The sequence below is a fragment of the Halichoeres trimaculatus genome, unplaced genomic scaffold (assembly GCF_033239565.1).
Source record: "Halichoeres trimaculatus isolate MK-OKI-2021-1 unplaced genomic scaffold, fHalTri1.1 fHalTri1_scaffold_20, whole genome shotgun sequence".
NCBI classification, from domain to species: Eukaryota; Metazoa; Chordata; class Actinopteri; order Labriformes; family Labridae; genus Halichoeres; species Halichoeres trimaculatus.
The window spans coordinates 9,409,176-9,434,728 of record NW_027437198.1 but is presented as its reverse complement, the minus strand read 5'-3'; the positions used below and the strand labels follow the sequence as shown (position 1 = coordinate 9,434,728).

The window sequence follows — 25,553 nt, the reverse complement described above, 5'->3', positions numbered from 1 at the left end:
TGTATGACTACACGAAATCTGTGCATGTTTAAAAGAAATGATGCTAACAGCAGTTAGCTGTAGCCAGCACTCAGGAGCTCAGTTTGTGATGAAAGAGGCAGAAGAGCCCCTTTCTTCCTCCTCCTCTTCTTCGGGAACATTTTTATCTCTGAGCAGAAATGAATGCCAGGTGCTCCCTCGCGCCTGACAAGCCGGCCTCTCGCGACCACAGGCCCACCCCAGCGGTGCGCGCGAGACAGGGTGTCTATTGGGGCAAAAGCTGCTGTTTTTTTCCCTTCTTCCACCTCCTCTGTTTTTTTCCTAGAGGGGGCCATGATAGTGATACTGAGGCCCCCGAACCTAATGAACGAGGTATCCTTCCTATCTATCTATCTATCTATCTATCTATCTATCTATCTATCTATCTATCTATCTATCTATCTATTTTTTTCAAAATAAATCGTTTTACTATTATCAGCGCAGAAAGCCGTCCTAAATTAAAATACTAAAATCAAACCTCGATTCCACCCGTGTGCAAAACAATCTAACAATAATATTTAAATACGTGTCTGAAATCGCTTTTGTTTTTGTTATTCGATGAAAAAAAATAACCAAAACGTCTCAATAACAGCGCACAAGACTGTGTGCATTATTTTCATGTTTCCTGAGCTGTTAAATCTTTTTTCGTTGGTTATTCAGCAGCAGTGATCTCTTCCGGAGATAGAGACCCGTGTGAGTGAGGTAACAGCCGAGCAGACTGAACCCAGTAAATCATGTGAGAGCTGACAGAAATAGGCTACCTACATCAGTCACAAAGGAGCGCGTAAAAAAACAGGCCACAACCAGCGCCGCCATTACACAACAAAACGTCACGGTCAGGAGGAACGGCACACGCGGAGGGGGAGAGTTTTATTGCAGGGACATAAACAAAAACTTAAAATAAAAACAGGTTTCTCATCGAATATGTGTCAAGAATACGAAATACAGAGAAAAAGCTACAATAGAAACATTCCCTTTTTTCGTTTCAGTATAGACATTTGAAGGTGAAGAATCCTCATCTCAGTTCAGATAATTGGTGGAAAATAATTGGCAACAATTAAAAAAATCTTTAAACATAACTATGATAATTCATAATAATAATTAGTCTGTTATCTTACCAGTTAATGACTATTACAGCCTGTAAAAACAGTTAGCTCTGTATTGATTTTTCATCACCATGTGACTTAAGGTAATATCTTCTTTTTTTTTTTTTTTTTTACAAAAGATATGTTATATTTCTTTGCACATTAAATGTAATTGGAGGTGTGTGTGTGTGTGTATGCATCTCCATTGATGTGTGTGTGTGTGTGTGTGTGTGTGTGTGTGTGTGTGCAGAGAGCATGTTTGCCCTCCCTGTGCCCCCTCCACCACAGCATCTGCAGGCTGAGCACAGGGCTCAGAGGGGAGGGAGGGGGCGCTGAGAAAAGAAAAGCACTGGTTTCTATTCATGTCATGGCGCCTTTCAGTGGAGGAAGATGGATTTATCTCTCTTATTTCTTTATTCTGCCTCTGCTAACCTTTCAGGTCAGATTGCAGGGGACCGTTGGAGAGACACCGTCACGTGACCCCCGGTACCAAATGGTCTTCCGGCAGTGGCTCTCAACAAGGACCGGAGCAAACCAAGACGCTGCCACTCCTCTCAGAAATGCAGAAGACAACATACTACGACAACTCCTCGACGCTTTTCGGTGGCTACTCGTCCTACCAGGGGGCTGCAGCAGCAGCAGCGGCCGCTGCCAATGGCTTTGGGGGCTACGATGCCCCGGTCCCAGTGTCCCACCACCAGCCGGCCTTCCAGTCGGCGTCCCATCTGGACGTGGATTCGTACCAGCGCTCAGCCTGTTCCTTACAGGCACTGGGCAGTAACAGCAGCCACCAGCAGCAGCAGCAGCAGCAGCTCGCCAAGAACAAGGAGCTGAATGGCAGCTGCATGCGGCCCAGTCTGCCGCCTGAGCACCACCCCGCCTCCCAGGTGTCCCCCCCACTGCCCCCAAACCCCAGCAACGGTAATACCGGGGCTCAGCAGCCGGGGGGCAGTGCTGGGGCTTCCTCTGTGTCCAAATCAGGCCCCAATAAGTCTTCGAATTCCTCCTCATCCATATCATCGTCCACCTCGTCCTCGTCCTCCTCACTGCCCCCAAACCCCACCATGGCCAAGCAGATCTTCCCCTGGATGAAGGAGAGTCGGCAGACGACAAAGCAGAAAAACTGTTCACCCAGCAACAACTCTGGCAACGGTGTGTTAGATTACACCTGTCTCTGTCTCTCTGTGCATGATCCCCCCACAGTCCCACAGAAACATTGTTATTCCTCTTACACCCTCTGTTTCTCTCCGTCTAACTCCTTCTGTCCTTCCTTCCTTCATTCCCTCCCTCATTAGTGTCTTTGTTCTTATTACCTTCTCCCTGCCATCACCACGTCTTTCTTTCCTCACCTTTCTTATCAACATCCTCCCTCAAGCTGCAGATCCCTGGAGGATTGAAAAGGTTTCTCAGACTATTTATGGCAAAACAGGATTCCTCAGGCTCTGCTTCACACCAGAAAATGACCACAGGCGTTAGGCTGGTTAATATTTATCTGGAGCTGCTGAGTAAGTCGGTTCTTGTCCAAGAAAGAGAGTTTCCCCAGTAAAGAGGTAATGCAGGAAGGGACATTTGATTCAGCTTAATTTAAACTGAATCATTTACTTACCTGAGGAAAAAGAAAATGCAAAACTGACACTGTAGTAGAATCTGGAAACAACAAGAGGACCATGAACAAATTAAAAAATGTGAAAACTCTACGATAGAACACTAGTATCAAATATACATGCAAAGTTTATGTAGGACTAACATTCTACTCGCTAAAATTAAGCAAAATTCTTCTCTAAAACGTGCACAGGAGGAAATCAGCAAAGGCCACCACAGGGGGCGCCAAAATCAACACAAACAGAAAGTTTCTTACAGGAGCTAAAGATGGTTTTACTGCTTTATATTAGACTCATGCTATGTGGGTATCATGTATGAATGATGTGGTAGTCTGGTCTAAAAAGCTTGTTTCAGCTGCTTGGATCAGAAAATATGGGGTTGTGAAAACCTCACTGTCTGCTACAGTATGTTGTACAGGCCTGTTGTCTTTGTGGGACAACTGAACATTAATTAACACAGTTTTACATTTTTACTTCATAGATTTGCATAATATAAGTGCAGTTCAGGGTCTAACTTTAACAAAGATGAAGCACGAGCAACAAGCAGGTGTGTGGAAGCTTCTGGCTTTGCTTAGAGACATAAAGGAAAGAGGGTTAGGGCTCTGTCTAAGAAAACAATAAGTACTTCTTCTACAGAAACCAACTAAATAGTCACGAAACATGACTTTTCCAGACAAGGTTGCACAGAAAATTTGGCTTAATATCCCATTGTTTCTCAAGGAGCTCAGAATATAGGATCTACACTGTTAAAGCAAAGGCAGCACAGCCAGACATGAAGCCATTCAATGGCCTGTTCTCCTTTAATTCATCACTTTCTCCTCTTCATCCGTCACCTCTTCCTCATGTTCCTGCTCTCCACCCTTCCGGTTATTACTTTGCTCTCCTTCCTCTTCTCTCCCTCCACCTCCACCTCCTCTCCTCTTGGCACCTCCTCGGAAAGCCCCTGCAACAAGGAAGATATTAACAGGATGAGTTTAAACGGCGTGTACGATAACAGATGAACAGATTCTCCTAGAGGGAGGAGAGTGACACGCAGACGTTTGAAATGGGAGATATTAGCAGACGGAATAGAGCCGGATGATAAATATGAAAATCATCTGCATGTGTGATAACAGACAGGCTGATATGTTATTTGAATTGGTAGTTATCGATGAGAAAAATATGTTGTGTCATAATGAATATGAGCCTGGGATTGTTGTTCGGTGGGATGTCAGGTGACTGAGCAGAGAGTTGAGGAGAGATTAGACGCTTTATTGATGAGAATTTGAAACGATCATTTGGAGAATTTCAGCGCTCTGAGAGACGGATGATGGTTCGCTCTCTCCTCTTTCTGTCTGTAGAAATAAACACGAGAGTCAACTGTTGGAACTGCTGAGAACAGAAGATGTGATTATGGAGAGATATGATCTCTGGAAATGTACTGCATCAGCTTTTATTAGTTTGGACTTTTGACTGTGGATGGAGAGCTCGGTTTTAAGAGTGAAGTCAGCGTTTAAAGAGCCTCATCTTAAGTTGATGTTTTCACTCTGTAAATACGGTCTTATCTCAGTTTGTTGTTTGCAGCCTTCCTTCAGTAAACTAAGCTCCTGTTTCCTCTCACAACCAAACGTCATGTATGGGTCCAAAAAAAAAAAAAAGTCAAAATGGCAATATCAACGCTGGCTTTCTCCTAGAAGTCTGGTTCTAACAACAGTTCTTCAAATATGGAAGCCTATTGGAGAGAAGGACCAGATATGACATTTTTTTTCATTGGGCGCTGCGAAAACTTAGAGTCCTGGAAGCAGATTGTCTGGATTTGCATACGCTTCTTTTTTAGAGACTCAACCTTTATGTCTTATAACCAGTCTATAAACCTTCAGATTGTCATTGGTTAACTAGGGATGCACCGATATGAAAATTTTGGCAGATACCAATATTAATATTGCTGTTATGGCCTATAACTGATATTTACTGACATCAAAATTGGTAAAAAAAAAAAAAAAACTGAGATCATGTGTCAAGGTAGTTCAGAGAGAAAGAGTGGCGCAAACATGCCTGGGATGAACATGACAAAAAAAATATACATTTTGTCAGTTTTTCGATCAAAAACAGAAAGAGAGACATAAAAGAAGAGAGTCCACTCTTCTTAGGTAGTTTTGGTGTTTAAATAGTCATAGAAAACAAGATGCTCTGAAAACTGCCGGCAGCTAATGAGATAACATATCGGCCGATACCAATATGTAAAAAAAATTACCATCATCAGCTGATACCGATATTGATACCGATATATTCTGCATCCCTATGGTTAACCACTCATTAAAGCCAATTCCCTGACAATGCACCAGAACGTCAGGTTTCCCATCATTCATAACGAACAGTTTCAATCTCAGGCGTCTGTTCGTCAGTCTAACCATCACAGAAATGTGGAGGGAAGGTGAGCAGACTGAAACGAGCTCAGGTTGACCTCAGTTTGTGCTCAGAGTCTTTGTGTTGCAGCCGCTGTTGCTGTGGGGGGTTTTGTCTTTCCAGCCAAGATGCAATTTAGCTGCCCTCGGCCAGCACCGGGGCCTCTGTCTCTTAATAACTGCCACTGTTATGAAGTGTTGACAACTAATATCAAGGGATAATTCAGCCAGCCAGCACAGACCCCCCTCTGCTTTATTAAGAACCTGCATGCTTTCAATTTCCTCCAGCATGCAGTTGGAGTGAGTTTCCTTCTCTTGTCCTCTCTCATTTTTTGTTACACTCTTGAATTTTTAAACCCTTGGTAGTTGTTCATGTTTCCTCTCTGTGTCGTCTCCATTTTTCATGTCATCTTCTGTCCGTCTCACTGTGGCTGTTTTCTCTCCTCAGCATCAGGAGGAGCAGAGAGCGGCAGCAGCGGGGAGAAGAGTCCGACCGGCTCGTCAGCGTCGTCTAAGCGGGCTCGTACGGCGTACACTAGCGCACAGCTGGTGGAGCTGGAGAAGGAGTTCCACTTTAACCGGTACCTGTGCCGACCGCGCCGTGTGGAGATGGCAAACCTGCTCAACCTGTCAGAGCGCCAGATCAAGATCTGGTTCCAGAACAGACGCATGAAGTACAAGAAGGACCAGAAGTCCAAGGGCCTGAGCTCCAGCTCGGGGGGCCCCTCACCGACCGGTTCCCCACCCCTGACCATGCAGTCCTCTGCCAGCTTCCTCAACTCCATGCACCCCATGGGAGGGGGAGGCGGGGGAGGCTACGACGTCCCATCACCGCCGTCCTTTGGCAAGCCACATCAGGGAGTGTCTTACTCCATGTCCACTGCCTACTCCAACGTCCCCATGAAGGGCTGCCCCCCCCAGCAGAAGTACGGAGCCCCAGACCCGGACTATGGTGACCCCCATCCCCATCACGGCCTGGTGCAGGCTAACAGCGCTGGCTATGGGACCCCCACCAACATGCAGGCCAGTCCGGTGTATGTGGGGGGCGGCAGCTATGTGGAACAGATGCCTGGCTCGGGGCCCTCCATGTATGGGCTAAACCACCTCGGCCCCACGCCCCCCCACCACCAAACCATGGACTACAACGGCGGGGGGCCTATGTCGGCCGCAAACCAGCACCACGTGGGTGGAGGGGGCCCTCAGGGTCCCTGCGACCCGCCCTCACACCCAACGTACACCGAGCTGTCGGCGCACCACACCTCGACTCAGGGCAGAATCCAGGAAGCACCCAAGCTCACTCACCTGTAGCAGGTTTGGAACAAATGTAGGAAATAGTGAAGACGACACAGAACCAGTAACACGACATGACTCACTAACAGACTAACACACGGGGACTCTTCTGCTGCAGAGGGACGGACAGAGGACAGAACTGACCCACAGGGGCCAGCCAGTGGTTTTTCATGTGCTCTACACACAGAGTTCATCCAGTGTCTCCGTTAACCTTCAAAACACAGATTGTTTGATTTGCTGAGCTTTGTTCAGCAAGACTAAAGAGTCAACTACAGAAATGCCTCTTTGCCAAGTTAAAGTACAAAATTGATGGTCACTTCCAAAAGTCATTTATTCAGGACTGAACGAAATTTCTCTACGATTCTTAAAAAAACACGCCCTGATACACGCAAGTAGATGAAAGAGTCTACCTGAACAGAGAAGTATCATTTTTACTCCTTTGCACAAAAAGTGTGCAAGTTATTTTGTTACAAATTACAAACTACTGATGAAGATTTTGCAGAATATCATCAGTAATTCATAGTCTTATTGTTCCTTTCACACAAATCTGACTTTATACAAATTGTCTTTTATTTTAGAGATGGCTTTTTATCAATATAGCATTTGAAAGTGCGGAAGTCTTCGATTTTGTAGCTCAGTTTTCATGTTAAATATCCATGGATCTCCCCTATAAAAGAAGATGATTTGGTGCTGAAAACCTCTTAAAACAAAGGCTAACCCAGCTTGTTTACTTCAAGTCATCTGCAGACTAAAACTTTGTACCTGGCTCAAAGTAGTAACGGTAATTTGACCTGGTTAGTGTTTATATCATTTATACAGATATCTTAAAGCCACATTAACACTTTTAGATCCATATCAAGTGGTAAAAATCTAATTCTGTTCATGCTAACAATGCAGAATTTATCCATATCCTCTACCAATACAGTTTAAACATCCATCCTTTCTCTCTGTTATTAACACATTTGGTATAAACCTTTCCATCTCTATCTCCACTCTCCTGAGTGTGGTTTTGGTCCCAGAGCAGCGAAGCATACTGTAGGCGTGGGAGACAAGGTGTACAGTCAATTGTCTCCCACGTTCCCCTGGGGGACAATAAATGTCAGGGAGCTCGTCTCGTGGCAGTCCTGCAGAGAAATATTGGCAGGCATAAAGAGATGTACGGTGAGCACCGTGTTTAAATCTGAGCTCATAGGACTGAGAATTTACTACAACACAGGCTGTGTTAGCTAAACACAGCGGATGTCACCAAGATTCAGATAGACAGGAAATCTCAAACCATCGTGTGTTTAGTCTGAGTATCTATAAGCTGATTGAAGTTTGTTTGTGGACAGTTTTTGTTCCTGTGGAGAAAAAATGAGCTCAGCTAGCACGTTCTTAAAAAAGCCTCTGACGGCTCTCTGAGTTGGTACGTGGTTTAAAATTGTGCTTTGATAATAAAGCTCCCCCTTAAGACTCTCACATATACAAACAGCTCTCCCCACCGGTAAATGAAATAGCTGAGATTTTAATGGGCAGTTAACGAAGTGGGTAGATTTATGATGCCGCGCTCTCTCCCCCTCCAGGCAACACATGTTGTTGTCAGCCGCGCTGAGCAATGTGGAGGTCTCTGCCTCTCCATCAGCCTCAGAAACTCCACCACGGTTTTTCACAGAGCACATAAAACCACTGGATGGTCTTCGTCGAGTCTTTCAGCCTCCTTCTGTCCCTTTCCGTCCAGACTGAATCACTACTAACCCTCTGTGTCCGTCTGTGGCAGCAGCACATGACTTCTGAAGGAGGCACAACCTCTCACAATCCGCCACAGACCCCCTAACCCACAAACACACACATGCACAACATACATGCACACACACACATTTCATCAACCTAGCTTCACCAGAGATGCACACCTGTGCTAAGCTATGATGGCTAATCAGTTCTTCACACAGGACTCCTTAGATAACAGCATTTCACCTGGGGCTGAGAGGATTTGTGGGATACAGCTGTGTGATAACAGGGTATATTTAATCTCTATGAATTGGTCTGTATGCTCCAGTGTAGCGCCCTGGTGGTCAGTGTGAGAACTGATCCATAATCAGGTAAATGTAATGTAAAATCAACAGGAAGTCATCTTTTGTTACAGATGTGTCAGTGGTAAATTCACAAAGAGCAAAAATCTTTAAGTATCTTCATAAACATGTGATCAGAAACAAACATATGAAACTTTAAGTCAAACAGCAGCTTCACAGAAAACTTTTTAACTCACAGCTTTTGCTAAATTTATCCAAAAGTGACTCAGTGTTCCGGTGTCAGCCAATAAATGGGCATCATGGGGTGAAGCGCTGAGTTTTTAAGGAGCCCTTCCTCACACGCACATCATCAGGTGATGCTAAGCTAGCTTCCTTTGCTGACACACACTCAGCCAGCTGTGGACATCTCCAAACAAACACACGAGAGGACACGGAAGAGACTTTTTTCAATGTTCTTATTTTAGCACATCATCGACACAGGGTAATAATAAGAGTGGAGAACACTATTTATTTATGTTTGGGTAAGTCACTGCCCGTCTCTTTCTCTCTGTCTCTTTCTATCATCAAGCGTCCTCCTTTTATATCGTTTTGTTTTGTTCTCACATATCTTGACTTTTAAATGTGGATACAGGGTATATATTTGAACAAAAATGCATGTCCCAGAGGTCGGAGCTGACGTGTTGGACACACTTTTGAAAACCTGCAGAGTTTATTTGTCTGAGCGGTGAGAGGGAGTCTGGGATGACATATATGAGACTGTTTCTTCCAGCATGTGTGAATGTGTGTGAGTGTGTGTCTGTGTGTGTGTGTGTTGACCCTGGCTACACTCTGCTGCTCTGGGAATAAATCTACAGTTTGTTTTTTTAAGTGCAGACTGACACAGACGCTCCTCTCACCTGGGCATCATTGTTGCACTTAGAGTTTACATTTTGATGGTTAAAAGGTAAAAAATAATAATAATAAAATCTTATTTTGAAGACGGAAGGCCCTCCAATCAAAGCGTCTTTCGCAAATGTGTGTTCAAGTGAACATTCATATATAAATATTTATTTGTTATAGCCAGTTTAAAAGACTTTCTGTTTTGTATTATTATTTATCCTTCATGTATTTATATCGAGGAAGAATACTGTACTTTTTTAGTATTTACCTGTTATGAAAGAAAAAAAACAACGTTGTGTTTCTTCTTGTCCATTGTACTGAAGTTACATTTTTTTAGTTCTTGTATTTTAGAAGAAAAAAAGTAGTTTTTATGTTCCTATGATGACCCTTGTACATAAATGTCTTGGCTTGTACAGGGATAAAAGGCAGGGGTGGGGATTGGTGACCCGTCCGTGCATAGTCTGAAAATTTAGACCAACTATTAGCTGGAAAAAAGAACGAGTCTTTTTGGAGAAAACAACTTATTTCTTTGTCCTTTGTAGCTCCTTTTTCTTTCATTGTTGAGAGAGTTGTCTGTCGAACAATTCTTTAATAAAATGTTATGTTATTCAGAGCTAGCCTCAGCTTTTTGTGACTCAGGAGTTAATGGTGTTTGTGTTCATAACAGGCAGCGTCACAGTCATGGCAACATCGCTCTGCACGGCTTCGCTCGGCTGCATCAAAATCAAAACTATGAAAATATCATAAAACCAGGATTAAACTTTCTGAACGCTTGAAATCAGCTCATTGAGAGACACTGAAAGGTCTTAATTCTCAAAATAAATACTGAAATCCTCTCCAAGTACAAATAACTGTTCGGATACCTTTCTGTTTCACTGTTCAGGAATGATAGTTTAGGACAGGATTGTACATAAATGAGGTGTAGTGTGTCACTTCTCCAGAACTGTATTGTCAAACAGTCTCAGGATTAAATATCAGGTCATCACCTCAGGGTTCAGAACGGCATCATTGTCACAAAAACTGTCCCTGAAGTTGAAAGTAAAACTTCAGGCCACATGTTGCATGTCCGGAACAAAAGAAAACAGCTTCAGTGTTTTTGAAATGTCCAATCTGGCAGCAGCTTTTGTGCTAGCATGACCTGGCATAGCTAATGTAAGATACCAGAGAGCTTAAGGTCGGAAGCAAGAGTTATTTCTACTAAACCTGATACCTGATGCTGATTGTTCTTCCTCCAATTGAAAAAAAGACTCCAGCTCTCTGCCAACACCTGCAGACAGTTCAAACTTAACATCAGACTGTGACAGATTCTGTTGAGCTGATTACTCTCTGGTGCAGAAGAAAACCCACAAGATTCCACAGAATAAGCTCTACATTAGTGAATTGAGCAGAGTTTAACATCTGAGCTGATCAAAAAAACTGCTTCAGGTGTTTCAGGAACTTGGAAAGACAAAGGAGAAACGAGAGGACTAGGACACAGGCCATGTTGACCCCATCTGACCTTCAACAAATGTCAAATCTGCATCACACAGCTCACTTCAAATCCTATCAGGCTGGATATTTGGCTCTGAAAAGTGTTAGCAGGACCAAAAACATGGCCCCCCAAACCAGAGCTAGGGAACCCCATCAGACAGTCCTCCAGATGGTTGGAGCTGTCCGTCACTCCGCTCATTTCTTTGACACATTTCTTGTTTGGCTCATGCAGAATCTCTCAGAGCTTCTGACTTTATATCCAACCAAAAAGAGTCACCACCTGGGATCCTGGCTGCTTTCACTCTCTGATTTGTTTGAAATCAAATGTTCCCTCATGGGAGGTCAAAATGGCTTCACTTTTTTTCCATCTGACAGGAGTCCGAAGATTAGTTTCTTTCCACAGCTGCTGCTAAAACTGGGGAAAAGCAGAAGAAACCAGAAAGTTTCAAAATCAGAAACAGAGTCCTGATAGCGAAGCCTCTTTCTAGCTTTGTGTTGATGTTTATGACTAAAGAAAAGCCCTGAGGCCTGCGCCTTAGCTCAGTCACATGGTCTCTAACCCCCTTTTCCACCGTCTCCCCCTGCTCCTTCTTTCTCCTGCTTTTAGCACACGCCTGTGCTGAGAGGCCTGCGAGCGGCATAAAACTTGGGACATAAATCAGACTCCCATAAATAATGGCCGTACTTCCCTTTACATCTCCGTTGGACTAACAGACAATAAAAACACCAATAAGCAGAGATTGGATCTAATTTATTGCCTCATAAAAAGAGACGCAGAGCTCGGCTCGGCTTCAGAAGCGCGCGCGCGGCTGGAAAGTGTAGAGACACGCTCACGGAGCAGACAGGTACAGACAGGCTGGAGAGGAGCAACGTTCAAAAATTACTACTGCGATTTAATAAGGTGGCCATTTGTAGCTGTAACAGGCGATCTGTCAAAGTAAACCCTTTAGGAGTTAAAAGCGCATGTTTATCACTCACAATTTGTCTGCAAGTCTAATATTAAGAGGAGTTATGAAAACTAGAGTGCTTCTTGAATCAGGGTCATGTTTTGTTTTTTCAACAGTAAGATTTTTTGTCCTCTTCTCTTTCTCTCTATTTTTACGTTTGCTGAAAACTAAAACAAAGTAAACCCTGATAATTAACTATTCTTTTTAATTCTAAATTGTTTTAAATTAAAATCTTACTACCATCAAAATAAAAAAGTCTACCGTTCCATCACGTGTTGCCCGAATAACAAATAAAACAACAATGCAAATTAAAATAAATATTGTTTTAAAATTTAAAAGAATTAGTAATTAGAAATCCGCCTCTTTTGTCCACAAAATCCACGATCATTCCAGTGTAACTACTCGCTTTGGAAAAAAAAGCCTCTCGCCTCCAGATCTCCAAAAAACCTCGTAAGAAAATATTAAAAATGGCAGAAAATAATTTCACATATGTAAATAAATAAAACGCTAAAAAAGTGAGCTGAATTTTCTAAAAGCTTCATCTCAGTCAGCAGCCTTACTCTTCTGTGTGTGGGTCTCTGAGTGTGTGTGTTAAAGCAGCCTCGGCCTACACACTGCCTGAATGCGCTCAATAGCTCTCACTCCCACACACATTCTGCCTTTTTCCCTCTGAGTCAAAAGGCATGGGAAAGAGTGTGAGATAGGGGGTTGAGCTACGTATTTCTAAACCATTTGTCGGTGGTATCTGACTACTTTCTTTTCGTAAACAGGTTGAGCGTTTCTGTGCGTATTCGTGGCGCGTAAAAGCTACGTAAAAATATAAACATGCCGAAAGATTAGAACCTAAAAGGGGAGAGATAGTGGGAGTGGGACTGGAGGTTTTCTTGTTATTTGGGGAGAGAGAGAGGGGCTGCTGTCAGCCTCTTTGCAGCCAGGGAAAGATTGATCACCGCACTTCTTTTTTTCAACCCGGGGCTTCCACCAAAATAGGCTCTCCTCTGCTAAACTCCCAAGCTCCCGATCTCTGTGAAAATCTACATATGCGTCCTGTTGAGTCTGAATTCTACTTACTGCGAAACTCACTCACTGTTAGCCTTCATATTTTTGCTGCCGTTATATTATTTCTGCCGTTAGGAGAAAAGGAGGCCTGCGCACTGCCCTCCTTTAGTCTCACGGAGCGACCTCGCTGTGAACCCTCTCTCCCTCCTCTCACGGCGTAAACACTTTAACACACTCACATCACACTGAGGCAGAGCGTGAGAGACAAACTGGGTAGCTCGAAGTATATGGTACCTGTGTTCAGGCTTTTACTGAGCTCATAGTTAGGTTTAATTCTTGTTAACACCCAATTAGGAAAACAGTGGAAACTTTAGGAAACTATTAGGGAACTAATTTCCTAAATTAATCGGAAATTTAGCAATAATTTAAGAATGCTTATTATGTAAATATAAAAATATTCACTTACACTCCCAAAGGCTTCTTCACGCTTTATCTAAGATTTTGTCTCTGCACTCATCTTCACTCGGACACAAATCTCCATCCTCTCCTCCTAAGCTGGTGCACCTTCTATGTAACCTTTCAACTTTTCTGCTGTGAGTTTGTGATTTTCTGCTTCTGTCACACTTGATAAGATTAATGAGCTGAGTGCTGTAAACATCCAAAGGAGCCATATTGTAAACGGAGCTGGTCTGCTCCGTTCACCTAATGTTTAAACCGTCATTACATCACCCACAGGACCGAAAAAATGTCAGGGAGATGCTCTATTGTTTGTGCGTAAAACCGGGCAGGGATGCGTCGACCCGCCGCCCACACGGCGCACATGGCGACCGGCAGCCTTCCAGTTTTTTCCCCCCACATTGTACCCCCCGTAAAGGTGAAACAATAGCAGCTATCATGTGATGAAGCCACTCTGTGCCACAGCTTTTGGTGGAAAAATAATAATGCTGCTTCCCACAGCCATCACCGCCGCCAGGCCCAGCCTCCTGATTGGTTCTTTTGCGTCACATGACCAGGAATTGGCTGCAAATTCGCCCCACAGTTCTTCAGTTTAGCCTACCAGGGTCCCCATACGCTAGTAATATCACCAATATACACAATTATTATATAGCACCGCATTTACGCCACTGCGGTCGGGCGTGCGTTTTTTATTCTTTTGAGAAGCCATATTGTGGTGTGCGTGTGTGAGCGTGCATGCGTGCGCGTATGTGTTTGGGGTTTTTTTTATTTTGGGGAAGGGATTGTTCGGGGGTCTCGCCGTGTGAGGGTGATCCGGTCTGAGGGAGCTATGAATTTTGAATTTGAGAGGGAGATCGGTTTTATAAACAGCCAGCCGTCCCTAGCAGAGTGCCTGACGTCCTTCCCCGCCGTCCTGGAGTCATTTCAAACTTCATCAATCAAGGAGTCGACAGTAATTCCGCCTCCCTTCGAGCACACCATCCCCAGCCTCAGCCCCTGCACAGGCAGCCAGCCGAGACCGACTGCAAGGAGCCAGCAGAACCGGGGAACCTCCGCCACTAATGGCCTCCAGACGCACCATCGAGCTGCCCAGCAGCCCTGTCCGCCCGGTCAGGCCCCTGCCATGGCCGCGGCAACCACGGCCGGTCCGCTGGCCCACGAGTTCCCATGGATGAAGGAGAAGAAGTCATCAAAGAAATGCCCCAAGCCTGGGAGCAGCTCCAGCGGTGCCGGACCCATCATCCCCCCTGCATCATCCTCCCCGTCACCCACCGCCTCTGGGTACGCTTCGACGGGCATCGAGTCGCCCACAGGTCGGTATGCTGGGGTGGGAAGTGATGTGCGTGTGGCTGGTGAGAGTGCAGCCTGTGCTTTCATTTTGTGTCTGCATCTTTATTTCACTGCAGGAATAACCTTCATTACGCACAGCATCAAAGTGCTTACATTACATTGTCTATTTTCCTCCTTAGTGTGTGCGTGCATGTGTGTGCCTGATTGTGTGTAAGTGTGTGTTGTGCAGTGTGCTGTGATGCTGTGTCAACAGGGAAGCCATATCTAGACCCCTGCATTATGCTGCAGTGCTCTGCACACTCTGTCATCATGCATCTAAATATGCACCATTAAAGCCTCTCACACATCCTCTCTGTCATGTTTAGGATCAATATGTAATATTTAGATTCACACTGAGTGCAGAGGTTTCACACCAACATCCTGTTAGCTCTCAGAGCCTTAATTTACTAAATGCATTATGTTTATATATAGGGTTATTTGTCGTGCGTAATTACGCACAGATAAGGAGTTTTTTTTCTCTCTTTCTCCCTCGTGCAGAATCTGCAGCCTGCATCATTCTGCTCAGTGGGTGCCGTGATTTGCAGCAGCAGCATCTCCCTGCTATTATATATTCATAACACAACTGAGCTGGTAGCCATATTGGATGGAGGAAGGAAATATAATGGCCAGGCAATACAACCGAACAGAATCTACTGGGTGGGGGTTGGGGGTCTGAACTACATCCAAACAGGATACAGACTGCACACATTTTCATGGGTTTACATCATTTCTGTCTTTCACGCAGACCTCCAGAACAATCACCACTTTTTTTCCCCCAAATCCCACACACAATCATTTTCTGAGGATTTTTTTGTTTTCTCCTCTTCTGATCTCATCCATGGAGCTGTTCGGGGTCTCGTTTCTGACAGATACCGCCACATTCGTTTCACATCCACATTCCCACATTTCCCTGCACATTTCCTTTCTGTCCGCTGATTTATTTATTTTCCTCTCTTTGCTTTTCTCAGCTCAGGCGCTGCAGCCTCTCACAGCAGGCTGGCTGCTCTCTACCAGAAGAGAAAATCCCACCCTGACATTATGATCATCAGTCTTTATCTGCCTTTCTTTTTTATTGTTATTATTATTTTACCAGCACCTAATTGGTCCGCTCTCACATTTATGGCTTTGGCTGCTCCTGTAATTGGAAGGAGTATTTTTTTATGAGACTTTTTGTTTTATTACTGTTTTATTACAGACAGAAGAGCCGAGGGGATTCCTGCCCGACGCTGCAGCAGCTTATTTCTTGGCTGGAAATCTTGCGCGCAATAAAATTGTAGATGTTTTACGGGCTCTCGTGAAGTAGATTACAATTTGAGGTTTAAACGAAAAATAAAATTAAGATAAAAAATGAGCATAGCAGCAGAAGAGTTTTCACTATAAATTCTGCACATAATCTCTCTCTGACTCCTACTTCGTGTCTTTGTCTCCTTGCAGACCCGGGACAGGCGGGTCTGGATGCCGGTGGAGCCGGGTCCCGCAGGCTGCGCACTGCCTACACCAACACGCAGCTACTGGAGCTGGAGAAGGAGTTCCACTTTAACAAGTACCTCTGTCGGCCCAGGAGGGTGGAGATTGCCGCTCTCTTGGACCTGACCGAGCGGCAGGTCAAAGTCTGGTTCCAGAACAGGCGGATGAAACATAAGCGCCAGACACACCACCGGGACGGAGGAACGGGGGGCCCGGAATCTAGCGACCCAGGCGGATTTGAGCCCCTGGAAGGCGCCGATGCCTCCTCTCCGTACTCGAGTCAGCCGCTGGAAGCTTCTGGCACCGGTGAGGCTTCTTCTGAGAGCGAGTCTGGAAGCGGCAATCTATCATCGACCGCCTACGCTGCTGACAGCGGCGACAAAGCGCAGCCCACAGCGGAGGAGAGAAGCGGTTTGAGCCGCCCACCGCTGCCAGGAGCATCTGGCTCCACAGACGCTGCTGCGGCTCACCACTCCCCACCAGACCCGGGCCTGCTGCAACTTGGCGAGGCCGGGCCCACAGCAACAGCAGCAGCAGCACCGGCGTCTGATCCCCCGTTCTCCGAGCAGCAGGACTCCTCCATCACCTCCTCATCGGCTCCCCCGGCCCCCTGCTCCTCCTCCGCGCTCCCGGACCTGACCTTCTTTGCCGGGGACGCCTGCCTGTCCCCGAGCCTGCAGAGCTCCCTGGACAGCCCGGTGGATTTCTCCGAGGAGGACTTCGACCTGTTCACGAGCACATTGTGCACCATAGACCTGCAGCACCTCAACTTCTGAGAGGAGCTCGATATTTTAGAAACAAAAACAAAACAGAAAGAAGAGACGGCGCGGAGCGACGGGCCTGTGTGGACCAACAATCGAGCGGAGGAGTGTGTTGTTAAAGAAGCTTCTCGGCGACATTCCTGAAACATTTTCAGATTAAAAATTATTTTCGTTTTTAAAATACATTTCTTCTTTTCGTTGTTTTATTTTGTGGTTTTATTTCAGGTCTTGAGGTGCCGCTGAATTATTTTTTCATAGAGGGGAAATATCTTTTTCACGGTTGAAACGCTGTGGATTTTTTCCTCTTCCTTTACCCAAATTTCAGGTATTTATTTCCTTTTTTGCTTTTGATAATTCTGGATGAATTGAAGGACCTTTGTGCGGATCTGTTTGCTCTTTAGTGCGTCCTGGTGCAGCTTCATGGATCTTACTAACCTCTCAGGAACTGTTCACGGAGTCTTTGTGCAGAGAGCTGGACTGCTCTGAAAGAATGAAGCCCTGCTGATGACCCCACTTTTAGACCCTAGTTTATTTATTGAGATTCTTTAATAGTGAAAATCCAAATTATTTATTGTACATATATTTTCATAGTGGAATAATAATGATAATAAAAACACACAAACATTTAAGATGTGGCCTATGTCGTTTTGTTTTATTGCTGCATAAATTCAGGGAGTAACGGAGAATATTATTTCTATCATGTAAATTTGGAACTGGTAATAGAGATTATTAATTTAGTGGCATGAGCATAATGGTAAAGTAAGAAATGCAAATTTAAGCTTTTTTTTTTTAATTTTCCAATTATTTTGCTGCTTGTTATTGTAGTGTTTTATCTCTTAACAGTTAGTTAAAAATATTTTTCCTAATGTATGCAGACTGTAATTAACAGCACATAAAGTTTTTAATTCTAATTTAAATCCAACCACACAATTATTTTATTGCAATTATTCATTTTTAATAATAATAATAGAATCTGTAGACTGTTTTAACTCATCTCTACAGTCTGGATTGAGTGCAGACTTCTGCCTTGAGTGCAACAGTTCAGTTTTCCCACACTTTATCCAACAATATAAATAATGCTGCTACAGCCTGGATCAGCCCTGCAGGGTTCAGCTCATGTGTTTGCATAGAGATAACCCTGTGATATTTTCCAGAAAGTCTGAGGCCACAGCAGGATTTTTTCCTCTGCAACATGTTAGCTTAGCATAGCTAGCCCCCTGCCTCTGAAAGGAGGCTATTAGCTAGCTCTCACCATGTGAGGACTCAAACAAAGCAGCCTTTCACTGCCTGTGTGTGACGCCACAGTTTGGAACAAGGCGCCCTGTTTTTTTGCAGAGAGTTGGCATGGAGGTTAGCATTAGCATGACACTGCTACTTCTTTCCCATTGTTCAGCCTGTGTGGTGAGTGTGAGTGGGTTGGCATGGTTAGCGCCTCGCTGCTAGTGCTGCTTGCTGCTCTAGCTAGCTGGATGCTCCTCCTCCCACAGAGTCAAAATGGCGCTGTGGACAAAGCAGGATGTGAACAATGAGCAGTGGCAGCCATTACAGGGTGACTGGCTCACTGTGACAGGCTGTGTGTGTGTGTGTGTGTGTGTGTGTGTGTGTGTGTGTGTGTGTGTGTGTGTGTGTGTGTGTGTGTGTGTGTGTGTGTGTGTGTGTGTGTGTGGGTCTGTGTGAAAGAAAATTCAATATCAAGGCAAGAATTATGTCAGAAAGCCTTTTCAGGCTCTTTTGAAATAATAATATAACTACAAATAAAGTAGATAAAATAAAAGCTCTACTTATATATATATATATATATATATATATATATATATATATATATATATATATATGACATAAACGATCCTTTTTTTATCTGCAAAAACTAATCAGACACTACTACGACCGACTACACATAATAGTAGTACTACAACCACAGCATAATAATGATAATAATAATAATAATAAAATTATAACAATAGTTATAATAATAATAATAATAATAACAATAATAATTATTGTTATTATTATTATTATTATTATTATCATTTATAAGCAGGTGTAGGCTGACTGTTAGATAATATTTGACTAAAACAGGCTTGAATTACCTTCTCTCTGTACTCATACACGTGACTTAATTTTTTAATTTTTTCTGACTTAAAGCAGTAACATGGGATTCCATTGGGAGTCAGAAAGCCTCAAGTGGACACTGAAGGAACTACAGTTTCTTGCACTTCATAATAGCTTCAAGTTTTAAGAGAAAACTTCTCATAGGAGCTTTAAATACTTCAGATTAGGAAGCTTTCTTTCATATAATGAGGTCAGTAAAAAGGTTTTATGCCACTGATATATGCTAAAATTATCCAACTACAACCTGTCTTTTTACTCTCTTCCCTACACATATGATCAAAAATACACCACAACAACCCTTTGGTTCAGCTGAAAAACTTATATTTAGAAACAAATCCCACTGGGGTCCCTGTTTCCTCACACTTCAGTCACTTTCACATGACACACAACTTGAAACTATGCAAACATGTTACCTGCTCATCACACATGACTCACAGCCCCTCTATGGAAAATTTAACTCACCTTAAAGGTAAAGCTCTTAGCTTGTGTGTAGTGGTGATAAAACATCCGTATCTGCACTGACTCATCCGAGGTCCGTGCATGTGAGCACAAGTTTCACTCAGTGTAGATTTTGTTTCCATGGTGGTAAATCAGCACAACAGACCACGTCCTCTACCTGCAAAGAAATAACAGAAAAAACATGTTAGTTTAAAGGATCATGGGCTCTAACTCCAATATGATCCAAATCAAGCGTGTTTTAAACCTCTTCAAATGGATATTAGAATATGAAACAGACTGACATTTATACCCTACTGAAACTAATAAAACACCTGTGTTTACACAGCAAGGATCATTGAAAAGTGACACGTGATTGTAAAGGAAAGCAATATGAGATACTTTGTTGAAATAACTCAAAATCAGCAGAGATAAGAGAAGCCACACTGTCAAACGTGAGTTTGCATATTTGTTATTCTAGCATATTATTCTGTGTTAATATGACGAAAGATTACTGAAGTTCTTGTGATAACTGAAAAATAAGTTGGCATCGTCTCAACTATAAGATATATTTCAACTTTAAAATCTATGTCCAAATAAATCAGTGATGAATGTCGACTTGACAATGAAAGAATTCAGGTGGGGGTGGGATTAAAAAGTTTTTAACCAGAATGCTTTTGTGAGTTGTGATCCAAAAGTCGTGTTACCATGCAGTAGATATGAGAGCCTCAAACTGTTTTGTGAAGCTGCAACTTTCAAGTTAATACCCAGAATGCCTTTGGGAATTGACTTTTTTATGGTCTCCATAAGTAAGGAAGGTACGCTATGGATCTGAAAGCCTACTAAAATGAAAAGCTTAAAAAGTGATGTCAGACAGTCTAAGCCAGATGGTATGGTGTATCACCAACCTTCCATGTTAAGGAACAGTTGTCTATGCCTCATGGCTCAGACCTGACTTTTGAATCCCATGATATAGATGGTTTGTCTGGAAAATAGATTCATAATATCAAACAACAATGTTACAAAGCTCAGGAAGCTAACAAATGTGTATTGTATTTCATGAACAAAAATGTAGGTTAACATAACTGAAACCTTTAGTTGAGTTGAAATATAATAATTATTTCAAACAACTCCCTAAAGAAGTTGAGTTAACTAACAAATCTAAATCAACCAAACTAAGACAAGGGTTGACTCAAAACATCTTATTCAATCAAGATAACTTCTGTTGCTGTTAGAACAAAAAAGTCTTAATTGGCCAAAAATAAAATTTTGAGGCAGCCTTTACATCATATTTAACGTTAAAACAACAAGTTACATTTAACAGTGCATTTTGTCCATAGGGGGCGCCAACAGCAACACAAAAGGAAATTTTCTCACAGGAGGTCACAGTCAGAGGAGAAACAGTGGATGAGAGGACAACAAAAACCAAGGAGCCTCTCCACCATCCATCTGAGTGTTACTTGTAGACAAAGAGATTACAGCAGAGTACATATCTATGCTGGGAGACATATCCTACCATCTGAGTGTGTGTGTGTGTGTGTGTGTGTGTGCTTCAGTAATCTCTCTCTCCTGGCTGTCACTGCCTGTCGGCCCATTGCTGTGTGGCAGAACATGGATCTCTCCTTTATCTCGGCCGTCATCATCACAAACTCTTATATGATTTTTACACATACGTGTATGTGTGTGTGTGAGAGAGAGAGAGAATGTGTTTGTTATGTGTAAGTAATATTGCATAATCCACTCGTGATAGATCACCCACTTAGCAGGAGTGGTAAAAATGTGAGCGGTGGATTTTTTATTATCCCGGGCGTCGAGGGGAAACTTTCCCCTCAGACACACATCCTGTCTATAAGTCATAGGGCTGGGACGATATGCTATTCTCTCAATTCAAGTTTATTACGATCTTTGGGGGGCCGATTCGATTTAAGTTGCGATATCCAGGATTTTTGCGATTTTTAGTTTGCTTTTTTAACACCAGACCATGTGAAAAAGTTAAATGTTGATATTAATGTGTACAGACTATATTAGGAGCCATATTTACCCATAAAATGCACATCATATGAGTCAGAGAGAAACATTTCATGCTGGAGAAAAATGGTAACTTTTTTCCAATCCAGTTTACAAACAAAGACTGAAATGAAAAATTTTAATTTGAAAAAAAAAAAAAAAAAAAAAAAGAATCAATATTTTGACTAAGAATTCTGATTTTGGTATTGTCAAACATAAAATCCTGATGTATCGATTTTTGATTTTTTTCCCCAAGTCATGGTGCAGTTTCTTCAGTGTCCACATGAGGCTGTCACCAATAGTAAGTCAGTCTCCATAGAGCACTGTATAAAATGTCCAACTTTATGGCAAAAATACATGTTCAGTAAACAAAACAGTTTTAGTTTCTTCGGCACAGGCACAGCACTGAATTGTGAGGCACTACAGTTTCACTTCTACAAACCCACGCTCCTTAAAATCCTCCAGGAATAAGAGCAGTTAAAGTCAGGGGTCAATGAGAAAGGGTCAGGAAAAGACACAGGAGGGAAATGTGGGCGTTTAGGACTGCAGCTCTTCACCCTGACCCAGAATGATCGCCCGCTGTGAGAGGAATCAGGTTTAAAGTGAGGACACTCAAACAGGACGGGGTCAAGGCTGAATCAACAGTCATCTGGAGTTCATGAGCACATGCTGCGTGTGTCTGAGTACGAGGTGTACTCATGGGCCTGGTTTTACTCTAAAGTGGTATTCACATGCTCAAAAATTTCAAAGATCCTCCAAAAGTCTAAACTTTATGAAGATTTCAGGAGTGTGTATTTACAGGAGGCTCATGTGTTTGAGCAGTGAGTTTATTAGCATCCTCTAAGCTACGTTTCCATCAGATGATCAATGTTTCTGTAAGTGTTTCCATCAATAACACACACACACACACACACACACACACACACACACACACACACACACACACACACACACACACACACACATACACACACACAGAGTGAACTGTATATTGAGCTGTCAGGTAAGAGCCTTGGAGGATACACAGCAAACACAAATCACTGTGTGTACCTGATGATGCACTCTCTCTCTAATAGGTCAATAAAGGGCCATTCCACAGGATTTACTGTTATTTACCAAGGGACCAGCACAGACAATTGTCAGTCAATCCTGCAGCACCAATTAACAGCCAGTAAATAGACTGCTGAGTGTGTAGCATACAGCGCTAACCTGCAGCTAAACACAGGCTGAGAAACTGGAATAATTCAGGAGCAATCAGAAAATCAAACACGGCAAAAATGATCTGTTAAATTACAAACATGGAGCCAGGGCTGCAGGTGTCAATACAGCAATAAGAGAGCTTTCAAGACACGTATTGACTGGAAACACTATTATCAATACAATATGGACAGTTAAATATTTAATTTTTGGTGCATGTCAAGTAAAAAGACCTCAGAGGTTTGAGAATGGGATCATGTTTCTTTGAGGATGGGCCTGCTGCTCCGTCAACTTCGTTCTGTGTCACACATTTCGTATAAAAGAACACAGACTGCAACATTTCTTGTCCAGCTCTTGAGATGTAAGAGCAAGTCAAACATCTTCTCCATGTAGTCTTTTGGGTAAATATCTTGGAGCTGTGGTAACACTTTACAGTGAAGGAATTTTTCTCCTTTATGGCCCTTCTCCTCTGCCGTAGCCAGGGTGTAAATGTGCGGTATAGATAAGAGCAGCCGAGCTGACAGCGTCTTATCAGACACGACAGATAGCAGCGAGCCGGCAGGAAAATCCCTCCAGCTCTGATTTCTCCTCACTGTTCTCATCTTTACCCAGAAAATCACACAGCACAGTTAAGTTTTACTCCTCTGATACAGTTCTTTTTCTGTTTTAACGTTACTTTTTCTCTTAAAAGCAGTGGCAGAAGCAGGGTGCTGAAGAGTTTTGAGTTGCAGTTCATGAAGCTGCCACTAGAGGCAGACTTCAGAAAACTGAGGTTTAATATTAAAAAAAGAGAAAAAGAAAAGTCACTGTCTTTGACAATTACCTAAACGAGGCAAAAGCCGCACAGTCCCCATCACACAATATTTAATTTGAGGTTACTTGCTGTTTAGTACCTTGACAGCGCCTGTGACCTAAAGTGAGACTGAGGTGAAGGATGCAAGAGACAGTTTCTCATTTCATCTCTGGGTCATAATAATAAGCCGCGTTCCCACCAAGCAGTCTTGTTCGGTTCATTATCGTTTGGAACGGTTTGTTACAGTTAAACCTGGTCCTGTTTGCATTTTCACAGCAAACTGTGCCCTCTCGTGGTAGGCGGCCTGTAAGTCAAAAGCTGAAAGCCACAGCTGATAAACAATAGCGTGACGCCATAGCAGCGCGACACAGTTTACCCTGCTAATTAATCCAACAAAGAAGAAAAACGTGACACAGTAAACGAAGAGCAGCATGGAAGACATGCAGCATTTCGTCCTCTCTGTGATTGGCATGTAGCTCTTTGATACTAAGTGTAATCAAGCTTTGTTTCAGAGAAGACTGTGTGCCGCCAAGAGAAATGCAGCCGCTGTCGGGGTAAGTGACGATTCTTTCGACCAATCAACGGTCTGAAATGTTGTTGCTCCACCTTCCAAGAGCAGATCGGTTCAGTCTGGCACCCATACGAAAGGGTCCCAAAAGGTGGGACAGCTTGTCTCTGTTATTTGGGGATCTGTTCTGTGATAAGTCAGTGGAAACGCCACAAAATGTGCGCCGTACCAAGACGAACCAAACTGGTCTGCTTGGTGGAAATGAAGCTATAGTCATAAATTTACAAAGTTTTAAGACAGGTTGAAAACTCCCAAGGGTGGGACGTTGGAAAAGCTTCTCAAATTGTGGTCCGTGGACCACTAGTGGTCCGCATGACCATGAGCAAATTCTGTGTCTTCATAAACCTCTGGTCTAAAAATATGACACAGTGCAGAAGTGCTAAAATCTGCTGTTTCCTCTAGTGTCCACTTGAGGGTGGCTCCAATAGTACCAGAAGTCACATACACACCAAACCAAAAAAAGACGCTTTCACAGCAGAAATAAACCTATTTACAGCCTGGTACAAAAAAACATTTCATGCCTGAATCGTTAATGTCACGATCAGCACACTTCGCAGGGGGTAGAATTTTTGTTCCTACTCAGAAGTTGAGAAGATATCAAGATTTCGAGCTCACCCAATCAGAGGCTCAGCTCAGCCCAGGTGACTGACGGATGCCCTATAGCTGTTAGTGTGGAGACTCTAAGCCTGCGTCACTTCCAATATGGCCGCACCAACCAATTTGCTTCAAAAGTCTGTTTCAGAAACAGGCAAGTGTCGTCAGGGAGACTATGTATAATATATATATATATATATATATATATATATATATATATATATATGTATATATATATATATATATATATATCTATATATATATATATATGTATGTATTAATTATACAGTTTATGGTTTTTATGGAAAATTTAAAAGAAAAAAGACATAAAGAAAACAAAAAAGTTTCACTAAACCTCCCTCCCAGAGAAAGCGCTCACGGTAATGTTACTTCATTAGTGAAGCTACAGGAAAAATCATCATGTTTCAGTGGCCTAAGACTAAAAAGAAAGTCAAATGAGGAAGAGGAGCCACTGACATTGGAGCTGACATTGTTGCCAGTACTAGTAGTACCAGTGCATTTTGACTTTGTCAAGCATGTGTGATGTGAGTGATACATCTGTCTGGTATCTGGGCTGTTGTTTCAGGGGCTATTTAGCTTGGGTGGTCCTTGGTCTGAAACAATTTGAGAAACACTGACCTTACAGTTAGGTCATGTGGCCGTGAAGTTAGCCCTTCAGTCCAACCTTCAGCCTCTTTCCCTTACAACACTCCCCACTTTCCTGCTCTTTCTATTGTCCTGTCCTCTCTGTATCAAGGCATAAAACAGCAAAAAAAAAAATGTTAAAAAAAAAAATGTTAAAAAAAAAATTGTAAAAAAAAAAAAAAAAAACTCAGAGGGATGATCTATTGGCATTTAAAGTGAGGAAAATAAGTTTAAGTTATCTTGAAGTGACCAGCCTAGTTGTAAACAGACAAATTCTAACTAACCAACTTTTTAAAAAACACTCAGAAAAAAAGGCAACAATATTTAACCATACCACGCACAAGACATGCGCACCCCTAAAATCAATCAAGGCCAAAACTGACATGAAAATCTTCTCACAAGGGAAAACTGTGCTGCTTCTTGACAACAGCGCGCTGAGATTCATGTTCTACTCAGTTCCTCAAGAGTCACTAATACCCAGCTGTTTGCATGAATGAAGCATGTATT

At 42.9% G+C, this 25,553-nt stretch overlaps 2 protein-coding genes and 1 long non-coding RNA gene across 4 annotated transcripts in view; 2 read left to right on the top strand and 1 right to left on the bottom strand.

Annotated features, from left to right (window-relative positions):
* Positions 1 to 8,484, top strand: part of hoxb3a (homeobox B3a) — a 38,244-nt gene extending 29,760 nt beyond the window's left edge. For both annotated transcript variants that reach the window (XM_074695781.1, XM_074695782.1), the window contains 2 exons: positions 1,543 to 2,255; positions 5,537 to 8,484. In XM_074695781.1, coding sequence (XP_074551882.1) covers positions 1,664 to 2,255; positions 5,537 to 6,396 — 1,452 coding nt within the window. In that variant the 5' untranslated portion in view covers positions 1,543 to 1,663 and the 3' untranslated portion in view covers positions 6,397 to 8,484. The remainder of the gene's footprint in view (positions 1 to 1,542; positions 2,256 to 5,536) is intronic.
* The window catches only part of LOC141808999 (uncharacterized), an 88,499-nt gene continuing 65,650 nt past the window's right edge, over positions 2,705 to 25,553 (bottom strand). The window contains exons 3-4 of the long non-coding RNA XR_012599973.1: positions 19,270 to 19,423; positions 2,705 to 3,647 (exon numbers count right to left, since the gene is read on the bottom strand). This is a non-coding gene — a long non-coding RNA (uncharacterized LOC141808999). The remainder of the gene's footprint in view (positions 3,648 to 19,269; positions 19,424 to 25,553) is intronic.
* Positions 13,831 to 17,239, top strand: hoxb2a (homeobox B2a). The gene is made up of 2 exons (XM_074696758.1): positions 13,831 to 14,451; positions 15,902 to 17,239. The coding sequence occupies exons 1-2, from the start codon at positions 13,968 to 13,970 to the stop codon at positions 16,708 to 16,710; spliced, it is 1,293 nt and encodes a 430-aa protein (XP_074552859.1). The 5' UTR covers positions 13,831 to 13,967; the 3' UTR covers positions 16,711 to 17,239.